The sequence below is a fragment of the Grammomys surdaster genome, unplaced genomic scaffold, assembly GCF_004785775.1.
Source record: "Grammomys surdaster isolate TR1022 unplaced genomic scaffold, NIH_TR_1.0 125941, whole genome shotgun sequence".
NCBI lineage: Eukaryota > Metazoa > Chordata > Mammalia > Rodentia > Muridae > Grammomys > Grammomys surdaster.
Genome location: NW_021620763.1, coordinates 215,682 through 228,797, shown reverse-complemented (window position 1 = coordinate 228,797; position 13,116 = coordinate 215,682). Strand labels below are relative to the sequence as shown.

At 49.4% G+C, this 13,116-nt stretch overlaps 1 protein-coding gene across 2 annotated transcripts in view; it reads left to right on the top strand.

Annotated features, from left to right (window-relative positions):
* Positions 1-4,399: 4,399 nt before the first annotated feature.
* Syt6 (synaptotagmin 6) overlaps positions 4,400-13,116 on the top strand; it is a 58,439-nt gene continuing 49,722 nt past the window's right edge. The window contains exon 1 of one of the 2 annotated variants that reach the window (XM_028752986.1): positions 4,400-4,695. Coding sequence is in view for 1 of the 2 variants with exons in the window: in XM_028752985.1 (XP_028608818.1) it covers positions 4,533-4,695 (163 nt within the window). In the remaining variant the exon portion in view is untranslated. The remainder of the gene's footprint in view (positions 4,696-13,116) is intronic. The other variant, XM_028752985.1, reaches the window with a different exon arrangement.

Genomic DNA, 13,116 nt, shown 5'->3' with positions numbered 1-13,116 from the left:
TCTCTCTCTCTCTCTCTCTCTCTCTCTCTTTCTCTCTCTCCTACCCCTGAGGGGGCTGCTGTATGACAGCATTGTATCAAACACCTCTCATTTTATAAATGAAGTATTAGTAAAGGAAAGAAGGGACTTCTCAGCCAGTTCCTTAACTCTAGCAAACAGCAGAAACATAAATGCAGCCTGGAGTCCTGGATAGAAAAAAGATTTTATCCCACGGTGTAGAGGGAAGCTAAAATTTGGTAAACAGCTTTGTTCTTTCCAGGGGCTCTGGCCCTTTCATGCCACAGGAGACTTCAAGCCCTTAACTTGCTGTCTGAACTCTATCAAAATCAAGGATTAAGACATCCTTTGGCAGGCCTTTTCGAACATGTCACTTTAATTACTTTTGACATTTTATTTGGTTTTCTTTCATTAGTGGAACAGCCAGAGTCTTGAGATTACAAACTCTCTCTGGTCTCCTTGGGGAGAATTCCCAACACCGAGGTTGTGGTCTTAGAAAAATCTGGTCTAGGTCCTTTCCTGGAAGCTGGGCTCTGAGCACAGACACATCCCAGGTGAGCTCTCTAAGAGGGCCTCTGGAAAGTTCCAGCTCTGCCAGAAGTAAAACAGTCACACAAGTTTTCAGGAGAACATGACCAGCCTAGGTTCCAACTCTGTGCTTTATCAATGACATTGACTTTCCTCTTAGCCAGCACTGGGGTCCTAGAGGTGACTGGAATGGCTAAGCTGAAAAAGCAGAGATCTTTGCAAAGACATTTGAGACTAAATCTTCCATTTCTCTATATAATTAATTTCTAAATACCTTTTACATGTAAGAAAGTCTGTTTTTAAGGTATCATGACCTTTTAAAGGAACATAAAACCCCACAAACCTCCTCTCAACATGGAGAAGGAAGAGACTCCTCTGTGTGCTTGCAGCATCTGGGTCCAGTTCTCTGGCACCTCCCAGTTTGCACAACCAGGAACTGACCAAATGATTACCTCACCTTGCAGATGGACTATTAGAGCCCACCAGTCCTCCCTACTGTGAGGGTTGACTGAGATAAATTCCTACTTGGCTGTTTTCATGGACTAGCCTAGCCAACGAGTACAGGTTGGCCTCTGAGCAACATACCTCCTGGATGCCCCTCTCCGATCTGGGAAAATACCTCAGAAAGCAGGTTGTAAGGGAGGTAGAGAGAACAGAGGGGAAAACACAAAACTGGGTTAGATTCTCTGTGACTCTGAGGTACTTGACAAGGCACTGAGTTCCCTTGTGTCTAGTTCTCAGTTATGTCTCTCTGCACGTCAGAGTATCCAGCTATGAGCGTCATATGTCGCCTTTACCTCTCTGGAAGGGCTGAGGTGGGGTGGGGCTGGGGGCTGGGGAGAGGGCTCCCTATTTAGAAATTTCACTGAGATGGAAAGATGATATGACACATCAGTTCATGTCAGAAGAGCTCACTCTTCTGCCTACAGCATTAGCAATTTCCTATCAAGATTCAAATTAAAAAAAAATTAAGTGGTCCTCATTTATTTTATTTGTCGAGTAATTCAACTAGACACTGCCGTTCTGAGCAGGGTGGGAGCCTACCCTAAGGGCAGAACATGGGAGTGGGAGTGGGGGATGTGCACTTTTCTTATGTGGGGAGAGCATGACAAGGGCATAGGAGAGGGAGGCCTTTGGTTTCTGCTTCAGATCTCTTATTCTGCTCCAGGCCCCTTTTCTAGTCCAGTCTGTACTTCAGAGCAGCCTGGTCTGGGGACCCCACAGTGGGAGAGCAGTAACTAGATGAGAGTTGGGCCTGTGGAAAACCATCCTCTGCTTCTAGCCTTGACAAGCTCCTCTTCACAAGGACACCGAAGTCCAGAAAGAGGCTGTGACTGCCTCAGGCCTCCGAGTACCCACATCCCTGTTTGGTATTTGGCTGTGTTTTCTGTGCTCCTCTTTCTCTCTTCCCCACGCCTAAGCCTGCACTCAGCATGGTCTTTCTCCACAAGGTTGAATGGTCTGGCGTTTGAGTGATGCCCTGGGAGACTGAATCTGGTTTCTTCATATGGTAATACTTTTAGATGTGTTTGGGGGTTGGACTTGTGGGGCAAAGAGTCTTAGAGATACACAAGAGAGTTTTCTTCTGTTTTTGATACTGGCTGCTCACCACAGTGTTATCAGTAGCTGATAGCGAGGCTGGAAGAGACCAGGTAGGATGAAGCCTGTCTTAGTGTAAGAAAAAAATATTTCTTAGTGTCACTTTCTGAATGTGTGCCTTTATAGGTGTCTGACTTGGTTTCTCTGTATCTCCTACACCCACCGTCTCTATATGCCTGTCTCTTCTATCTCTTGTCAGTGTCTCGGTCTCTTTCCTGCAGTTACTCTGGCACTCCAAATGTTCTTGGAGCCTGGAGCTCTCGGGCTTCTTCCTGCAGCCCTGTCAGGACAGAACCTCTTTCGCTCTGTTAGGTTGAGAAATGCCAGAGACGCAGAGCTGCCTGCCGAGTGTGGAGGCTGGATCCGGGAACAATGAGAAATTATCTGTTAATTCTCAGCTCCTGCCACCTGCTCCGAACAGGCTCCTTTGCCTTCAGTGGAGAGGCAAATTCCCCCACTCCGTGTTAAGCAAAATATTGATTTCCCTGCATCGCAGGCCTGGGCCCTTGGAAAGGTGGTCCCGTGTTCTTTCATTCTCTGCAAAGGCAAAACAAGGCGCTTTGTTCTGCTAATGTCCCCAGGAACTCGAGAGGGGGAGGGAGAAATCGCCTGGGAGTGAGAGTTGCTATAAACACCAGCAGAGAGCAGCTCTCCATTTGTGTTTTACATAAACACAAAACCGCGGCTTGGAAAGCTGCTAATGAGAGTGTTGCCTGGGGCCTCGGAACTCCGAACTCTCCACAGGGCTGAGATCTACACAAGAGATGGAGGGGAGGCGTCTGGGTTCCTCAGGTGGGTGGAAGGCAAGTAGAGAGGCAGAAGCTTACCTGTTGTTGGAACAGCAACCCAGAACCACACAGGGTCCATGAGTCAAGCCTTCCTCAATCCCTCCCGCTCGAGATCCCACACTTCTCTATGGCAGACTCTAGGGACCCCGGTAGAAACTGCGAAACCGCTATAATAGCCCCTCCCCACTATCCCCTAACACAGTGCGCACAAGCTGATTGTACCAACCGAACCTTCAGCACCGCGGACAGGGACACGGCGCGGGTCAGAAGCCGGAAAGCCCCCAGGCTGAGGCCAGAGGTCCTTCAGGCTGAGGCCTTTCCCTTGCTACCCTGGGCAGGCTGTCTCGGGTTTCCAACTATAAGGACCAGTTGATGAGGCTGTTACAGACGGTTCATGATGGTGATCTCCTGGAGCCGCCGCTCTGAATCTCTTCCCTCTGGGACCTGAGTCACAGCACAAGCCATCTCCAATTAGCGTGTATTCAGAGGAAAGACCCTCCTCAACGACCATTCTCACTTGCACACTCCAGCCCCGTAGCTGGAGGTGCAGGAGTTCCGGCTAAAGTTTCTCTCCCAGATCCTACTTCGGGAAGGCAACACAATGATGATAGGTGGAGGGTGGTAGTCTACTGTGATAGGGCCTTACCGGACTCGCTCTCCTGGCAGTTAGCAGCTGGCTCCTAGATTTCCAAGCCTGGGTGGAGCATCCCGAAACTAACAGCCACCCTGCTTCTGAGTCTCACTTCACAATTCCTGAGGGGAGCTCCTTTTACAGTCTAACCTCCTATATAGTTTTCCGTCTTTTTGACCGTTGTTATGTATGCTTCATAGAAAAATATACCATTTCTGATGAGTTTGGTCTGATGCGTGGAGGTGGGTCTGGTGGGAACCGAACCCCTTTATGAAATGCTCCCCACTCCTATTCACCAGAAACTTTCTTCTCCAGTTGCCATGGAGAGAGACGGCCGCTGCTTCCAGTAACCATAGCAACATGCGGGTGTCTCGGACCGCAAGATTGAGGGGCTCTGAAAGTCTTCTTTACAGTTGCCCTCGCTCTTTGGGTCTTATATCTCCAAAGCCGAGACCCGGAAAGTCTGGCTAACTTCTCCCGTTAACTACCTTTGCAGGGTCCTCCCGCCGTACACTCTGGCCACCCCTTTTTATGTTGTGTTACTGCGATGCCCACTTGTATGACATGTGGCAGTTCCCCCAACGTTTTCACAAGCACTACCTATATATTCCTAGGTTGCTCATAGAGCACCAGTAATCATTACACCCGTTTACGGAAAGGAAAACCGAGTCCCAGAAAGGCCCAAGGTCACACCCGCAGTGATGGCCCAGCTGGCCTCGATCCTGCATGATGTGGGACAGCGGGGTTGGAACCTGCCCGGACTCAGGCAAGTCTCTGAATGTGGAGGGGGCGACCGTGAGGCGCCAGACTTGCCAGCTGCCGCGGGATGCCACGTGAGGGGCGGGGACCCTGCGGGGAAGTGATTAAAAGCAGAGCGGAGCCTCGGGGGGCCGCTGCGGGGAGGGTCTTATTGGGACCTCCTTGCCCCGCCCCAGTCCGGCCGCTGCTGGGGTTCGAGCCACTGCTCCGCAGGCCTGAGTGTCTGGGGCATGAGCGAGGTTTGGGGGGCCGGAGGGCCTCGGTGCCAGGCGGCGCTCGCAGTCCTGGCTTCTCTGTGCCGGGCCCGGCCGCCCCCTCTCGGGCTGGACGTGGAGACTTGTCGGAGCTTCGAGCTGCAGCCCCCGGAGCAGAGTCCAAGCGCGGCCGACTCAGGTACTTGGGAGACCCAGGTCCTTCTCCACTCTTGGATTTATCATCCCAGTGGCCTCCCCTGCCCAAGGCACCAGCCCAAGAGCCCCAGAAACTCAGAAGTCTAGCTCGGAGTCCCAATCTGGGCCAGTCCCCTGGCTCACCACCCGCAGGGAGAGATCCGAAGAGGACCCGGGAGGAGAGAACCCTTCTCCTCCCGGGTCACTAATTACGAGAGCCCGGAGATGCGGCATCCTTGGGGCCTCAGTTTCCCTTGTGTCTTAGGCTCATCCCAGGGGCGATTGGCCGGGGTTGGGGAGAACAGAGACGTCCTGGGCACCAAGGAAAGCCTGTGTTCTGGGAGTTGTGGGGGCGGTCCAGGGTCCATCAGTGACTGGGTGAAGGCTGGCCGAACCACTGGGCTTGGGGAAAACTTGCGTCTGCAGCTGGCACGCGGTCTTTGTGTCCAGATCTCTCAGCAGCGAGTGGCTGTCTGCGTCTCGCCGGGGGGGGAGGGGGCGGGGGATGGGGTGGGGAGAGTGTCGTGGCGTACCCCCCCACCCCCGGCACCCCTATAACTCGCTTCCTCGGTCTCTCTGACTCACTCGGACTCCGGGCGGGTGTTCAACTGAGCCAGTACCTCTCACCGACTTTGCCAGGCGGGAACCTCCTGCCCCGGCCACACCGACCCTGCGCCGGACGCAGCCCCGGCGGCCGCCAAGTCTAAGCGGCAGCCCGAGCCGCGTCGAGCTCACCGGAGCCGGTGAGTCCTGAGCCCGAGCCCCTCGGGGACCGGGTCCTGCGTGCAGCCGCGACGTCTCGCGGGAGTCGCGACAACAGGGGTGGCGTGTCGCGCCCTGGCGGCGGGAGCCGCGGGAGTGTCCGCGGCGTGGCAGCCGACCGGCCCGGGTATGTACCTGCTGCACCAGTCTTTGCCGCCAAGCTCTCCCGCTGCAGTGGGATCCTTTGTCCCGCAATTAGGAGGGTACGGGACAGAGCAAGTATGGGTCGTGGGACAGAGCAAGTATGGGTCGCGTCCCCTCGGAGGGAAGGGCCGGGGAGCAACCCGCGGCTCGGAGCGAATGCGGCGTGGGGGTGGGGAGATCCTGCAGAGACCCAGGCGCTGGAGTTCCTTAGGGCTCCACAGACTCACTGCACCTTGTCCCCGACCGAGACCCCGACCAGGACCCTAGTGACTCTGGGCCTGGCTTAAGTGGGAGTCGCTTCGTGGTTCCATATGGCTGGCGGGGGGTGTGGGGCGGGAGAAGGGGCTGCTAAAGGCAGGTGCTAAAGGTGTCCTCACGCACCTCTCCGGGGACAAGTTGCCAGGGACCAGAGGAGTGGTACCTAGGAGCAGGTACAGGTCGCGTGGGCTCCCAGTGACCTCGGATTCCAGAGCGCCTTTTCCATTTGAGGTTAAAGGTCGAAGATAGAGGTAGATTCTGGATTAGGAATAGATCCTGTGAGGGAGGAGGTAGAGAGGCTAGGGGAGGCTGTGTGTATCCCCGGGGAGGCTGTATCCAGCCTTCTGTGAGTGGAGCCCACCTCACTTCTGAATGAGTCATTAGGGATGCAGCTTTGTCTCTGCCAGTCTCTGGCACTGTTTAATCAATGAATTGACGACTGCAATAGAAGAGACCAAGATTAGACATAAAGAACTTTTGAGAGTGGGACAGTGATAAAAGTTGGCTCTGCCTCTTCGGGAGTCTCAGAACAGATCAGATTGACATTAGACGCTGGTCCTCTGGTGTATCTCCTACACCGTGATGCTTCCAAGACACCAATTCCCTCAAGGCAGTCACTTCCCCCACTCCTTAGCGCCCTTCCATCTTCTCAAATGCTCCGTCTGCAGTGGAGTCTTCCCCCAGGGCCTGACAGCTCAGAATATGGAGGGCCAGCACACATCTTTGGAGTTCTGCCCTGCTACCTGTCCAGGGCAAAAATGTGGTTTGGGGTGGGGGTGTGTGTTGTGAGTGTGTACCAGGAGGAGACGCTGGTAGTCTGACTCTAGAAAGATTCCTTTAATCCAAATAGCCAGGCTGAGGAGAGTGGGGCAGGCTACCGGATGCTTTGAGTGTGTGTTTGAGTTGTACATCTACCCTGGCTTAGGGAGGCCTTAACATGGTTACTGCATCTGTCATAATTCCCAAGAAATCCTAGGGCCAAGGTGGGACGAGAGATGCAGGTAGACAGAGAGCTGGATCACACCACAAGAAAATGGCTCTGGAACCTTGGGGATTGAGATAAGCTCTATGTCTAGAGGAAGGTGGTGTTCAAACCAGGGTACCAGACCTCCCACATCCCAGCCTGCCCCTTGCACCCCAGAGACTCCATCTAGGATACGATCCTCTAAGCAAAGCAATGTTAGATCTTTTCATCTGCACTTTTATGAGAAAGAGAAGAACACATGTGGGGAGAGTATGCCCAGCTCCTTTCCCATCGTATCTCCTTGCCCCGCCTTCTGCCAGCTCTAAAGTCTCCAGCTCCTGGGATTCCCAGTGATACCCTGAGCTTCAACAGTTGAAACCCAGATTCCACTCCCATTTGCACAGGCCTGCTCATAGGTCAGGGTCTGGGGAAGGAATTACATCAGAAATCTCTATGAATCAGACTCTGACGTGGAAATATCTGTGCTCAAACTTCCCAACTAAAAACACCCCTTTCTCTAAAAACCCCAAGGATAAAAAGTCTGCATTCTTCCTTAATGTATGTACTCCTTATAAGCCCCATACATGCAAATAGTCACAAACAGTCATTTTTCTTGTATAAGTGAATGAACTCTATACGTAGTCCAAGTTGCTGCAGAAATCTAATCCTGTTCCAGAATGTGCAGGAGCCTGAAAGCTGACCCAAGGTGACCCATTCCTGGTACTGTAGGCTGTAGCCCAGAGTGGTTTCTCCCAGCCTACCTATGGCTCAAGATGCATGTGGTGTTTGTTAGCTTTACTAATGACTCTAGAGATGTTCTGTGATTCAACCACCTGGCTTTGAAGTTGGCCTTTTGCAGCCCAGAGAATGTCGCTTTTTTTTTTCTTTTTTCCTCCTGTGTGTGATGTTGAATGAAGTGCACATTTCTCTAAAGCAGAGCCCTATTTCTTCATCTCAAGAATCAGACGCTCTCTGGCTCCTTCTAGATGGAAGGAATAAACATTATGTTTTACATTCATGGAAGAAACTCACTAGCTACCTTAAACAACTGGTGGGATGGTTTTCCAATCTTAGTGTGTTTCATGCCTTAACTTTTTTTTTCTCTTGATTTTTTTGAGACAGGATCCAGCTATGTAGCCCAGGTTGGCCTCAAACTCATAAGAAGTCTCCTGTATCAGCCTTCTCAAAGTACAAATAAGCAACTAGAATCCCCTTCAAGTGTCTTAAAGTCCAGCATCTGTTGCGAAATGTTCCAGATGCCTCTGGAAGTTCTCTTCTCCTGCTGGCTGTGACCAGGCCACGTGGGGCTGATTGTTCTAGTGGGCTTTGTCCCTTCGAGCTCTATGCGAAAGCTGTGTTTTCTGTTCTCACTGCTCAAGCCTTTCTTTGTCTTCTTGGCCACCGAGCCAGGGGTGAGATATGATCAGGGCTGACTCTGGGGCTCAGGATCAGGCCAGGCTTCTTCGGGGTGGTCTTGAGTTGAGTTGAGCATGGTAAGAAGACCTGACTGAACTCATCACCTGTGCTGGCTGGTTGGGCCTCTAATTCTGAGCTTCTTAGGACATAGTCAGTGCTGAGCCAGCTGCGCATCCAGTCCAGACACTGCAGATTTAAACACCTCATCCCTCAGCTCTCTCTTTGGAGCACTGAACTCTTTCTTTCCCACGAAATCCCATAGAGTTCTCTCCCCTCACTAGTTGTAGCTGTAAACTGGGGCTGAGAACAGAAGGGAGAGACTGGCTGGCTGTGCCTCCCCTTCACCACTCTAACCTTAATTCCCCATTCAAGAGGGCCATGGGTAGATTGGTCCAGTGACCAACTGCAATAATAATAATAATAATAATAATAATAATAATAGCAGCTGAATTAGTGCCAAAGCTCCGTTCACCATAGCGTTCTACACTAGCCTCCGATTTATCTCTGACTCCTCTAATGAAGCAGGCACCCAGTCATGAAGCTTCGTGCAGCTGTAATTAGCTCAGCTTTGTCTCTCCCCATCACAGTGTGTTTTTTTTTTTTTTCTGGGAGCATTAATTCCTTCTCTGTTTGGACTCTGCTAATTATCCTCACTGGTAGGTAGCTTGGCCAGGCTCTCTAAAGAAGAAAAGGAAACCATGGCCCTCTGCTCCTCCTCCTCCAACTCTGAATTTAATTACACGCACTTCTCCTAATAAATTTACAAGCCATGGCACGGTTTATTATTAATGGACCATGTCTGTTAGCCTCAGTAAGGGCCAGCTACTGTTCTCTCAATACAAGCTCTTACACACACACACACACACACACACACACACACACACACTCTCGGGTGTTCCTCGGGGTTAGCACTGGATGGGACTTTTCAGGAGTAACTGGCTACTTGTCTGGTAGTCCAAGGGTAACTCTGAGGACATGCACTTCTCAGACAAGAAAAGTCAGAGTGGAGGTTAGTTACAATCCAATTGCAGGGATCGGTCCAGGCTTAAAAGATCAGACCAAAGAGTAGAGAACACCCTCACCTTTTCCAGATTCCAGGTAAGAAATGTTTCCCCGACTCTGTGGTGCAGCTCTGACTGCAGGCTTCAGCCCCGTCTCCGGTCCCTGCAGACGCCTGGTTCAAAAGCCTGGATTTTGGTATCGGAAAGACCCACATTCAACTCCCAGCTCCTCTGCTTAACACACTGCACCTTTGAGCAAGTGGCTTAGTTATCATCTCTACACTTTGTTTATCTGTGAGAAGTGAATATGGATTTCTTCAGGAGGCTGTAAAGATTAAACGAGATAATATAAGGGGACACAATGCTTGCTGCATAGAAATGAACAGCAAATATGACCATTAATATTAATATGGATGGTTCTGCCTGGAGTCTCTTCCCTCTCTGGACTAAATGCTGTTCCTTCTATGTTTTTGAACCTCTACATCCCTTATTGTCTGTTTTCTGGGCTGTGGTTTATTTATGTCTCCATAATAAAGAATGGGAGAGAAGCACACAGCTAGGTACCTGTGGTTTTGAGGGGTCTGCATCAACTCCAGGCTCTGGCCCAGGCTTCTCTGATACTGGAGTGAACTGGGAACTGGTCTTTTCTTTCCTAATCCTCTCTCTAGTTTGTCTTTTCAATTATAGTCTGTTAGCAAGAATGCCTGTGATGGTTACAAAATGGATTTCCCTGACATAGGAACCCATTAGAAAAAACGGAACAATAGCAAGTGATAAGAGTTGCTGATGAATCCTAACACCACGAATGGAAGAAGGGGGGGCAGTCTGTCTCTAGAGAATGAAGTGTCACCATGGAAGATAAGCAGGGTCTGGGATGCTAATTAATAACTTAGCATTTCTGAATAAGGAAGGAGGGCCATGTGCCATCACCGTAGCAGACAGTCTTATTTAAGGTGACCAAGCAGGCCCTACCCTGATGACCTTTGGGTGGGAGTTTTCACCTCCCAGGAGGGAAGAGGGGCCTGAGGCCACTCTGTCACTTTGCTCTCTCTGATCCAGGATCTTTCTTCTCTGCTTCAGAGGTCTAGCTGTACACAGCAAACAACTATACTTAATCACATGGAGGAAAAAAAAAACAAGTCCTGGGGGACATTAGTACCAGCTAATGTTTGGGGGACATTCTCTGCATATCAGGACTGTGTTTAGTTCTAATGAATTTGATTTTCATAATGATTCTGTGAGGTAGGAAGTGCCATTAGAAAGCAATGTAGGTGGCATGCATTTTTCAGACATCTACCCCGGTGCCCACCCGAGATACCGCCCATGTTTCTTCACACCTTAAGAAGTCCAGCTCTCCAGTAAGGATTAAAATCTCATGCCATTGTTCCAGACCATGTCCTGGATCTTATAATCTCCAAAGCAGAAATAGATGGACCACATTTATCCTCTCCCAGAGGTGGCTTGATAGTCAGCAGCTATTGCTTCCCAAATCAGATGCCTGTAAGAAGGTGCTAGAGTTTGGTTCTGTAGTGTCTGCCCAAAGGCCCACATGTTGTAAGCTTGTTTCCTAAAGTGGGCCTAAAGTAGGAGGGGTGGAACTTTCCAGAAATTAGGCCTAATGGCAAGTCTTGCATCTTGTCCTTACAGGGGTACCAGGACCCCAGCCCTTCCTCCTTCTCTCCCTCTCTTGCTTCCTGGTCATGATGTAAAAGATTTGTTTTCCTCACATGTATCCACTATGATGTGTGCCCATGAGCCACAGAGGGACTGAGAGAGCATAGAGGGAAAGTCTGAAACTGTGAGCTAAAATCAATGTTTCTCTTCATGAGTCAGTTACCTCAGGCACTCATGACCACAGAGAGCTGACTAGGTGGTGACAGCTGGCTGAGGTCAAGACCTCCCTGAGTTATTTTTAGTTATTTCTCTATGATTACTGCTTCCTCTTTTCTGATTTCCCTCTTGCTTTCCTCCTCACTACCTTATGCTTCCTGTATGGATGAACTCTTGGTGTCCGGAATCTAATTCTCTTTGCATTGTCTGCCTGTGAGATGCCAAAACCCAGGCTCTCCTGGTCCTGGGAGAAGATTCTCTAGGCACAAGGTGGCCCTACTGTTCTTCCATAACCAGTACTGAGTGCTAGGGACTGGATCCCAATAATCCACACCCTCTGCCTTCTCTAAGCATAGAGTCAAGGGAACAGCAGCTGGAGGTCACATGGAGAAGCAATTGAATAGCAACTACATGAAGAAGAAGAAAAAAGAATCCCCTGGTCCCTTCCCCTACCCTTATTTCATTTATGAATTCATTTTTTTTGTCAAGCTGAACATTTAAATGCACTCTGTACTCTCTGAATCCCCCCTCACCTCCTCCCTTCTCATTAAAATTCTAATTATTACCAGAGCAAGTAAAATGTATGATCAAAGGAAGGCATGGCCCTAGAAATACCTTTTGTTTTAAAGTGACTCAGTGCAGAAAATGGGCCCAGAGCAGCTGTAACAAGGGACAGATACGAAGGGTTCAGAGATGGTCAGGCACTTAGAATATGGACATACCTGACTACGGTAGTTTTTCTGTTGCACCCAAAAGATTAAGGGCTTGGAGAAACAGCCTCCAAGACATTTAGATCATAAATGTACAACAGAAAACAAAACCCTGAATTTAAATTTTTCCAGTGTGTGTTTATCTGTCTCCAGGTTAGATACATGCTCTACCAAAGTGATATTGCCGAACTGTGTAGGTGAGGGTGGGGCCACCTTCCTCACTGTGACCTGGGCAATCTAGTAATTCTCTAGGACAATAACTGTACCTGTTTCATTAGAGAGGATTACATGATTGAATATATAAAAAACACTTTAATATTGAACATAACGATGTTGAATACATTGACTAAATCCGATAATAAAACACTTATTGCTATCAACCTGTATATGAATTCTTGACTATTTATAACATGATAGAGATTATAATATCTTGGAATTTGTTTCTCTTGGGGCACATGCATGCCTCACTGGAGACTTGGTCGGTACTCTCCAGAACAGTGGTTCTCAACCTTCCGAATGCTAAGACCCCTTAGTACAGTTCCTCGTGTTGTGGTGATCCCAACCATAAAATGATTTTCATTGCTAATTCATATATATAATTTTGTTACTGTTGTGAATTGCAAAGTAAATATCTGATATTTGGGATATCTGAGACGTGACCCATGTTTTGAAAGGGTAGCGACCTACAGGTTGAGAACCGCTGCTCTAGGGGAAGACAGTGGTAGTAGCTGTCGGCTACAAAAAGGCTCTGAAGTCTCTGTGGTGGCTGAGTAGGGCTAGAGGTGGTGGGAAGATACTTGAAAATAATCTCCTTTCCATCCCTTTTCATGAAGGGACCTGGCTGTTGTTCCTGGCAAGGACTGGACAGGGAGCCAGAAGGCAGTGGAGGCTCCTTGAGAGGATGGTTGGGGTTCTTAACCTCAGGATGTAGGCTAGCTTTCCCTGAGATCTGGATACAATAAAAGTACCTAGCAAGACCCAGGCATTTTGCCAAGCCTAGCTCGGAATGGAATCTAGCATAGTCGAACTAAAATAAGAAAGAATTGTAATTCATTCATGTATGCCTGTTTATATGCTGGTTCATGAATGAAAACATAAAGCCACTGGAACCTATAGGAGTCTACAGTTTATTCTGGGACAAACAAGTCATAGCATAGAAAGAATAGGATAGTGGATACCTGGGCTCTGGTCCAAGTTCTATGTCTGACTAACCTGTGGTCTCTTGAAAGTCCCTCTGCTAGGCTACTGTTGCCATCTTTAAAAGGACAGCCTTGACTTTGTACTTGGGTAATTGCACAAGTCCTAAGATTCATAAGGCAATTAGTAGCTGGTCCAGAGGT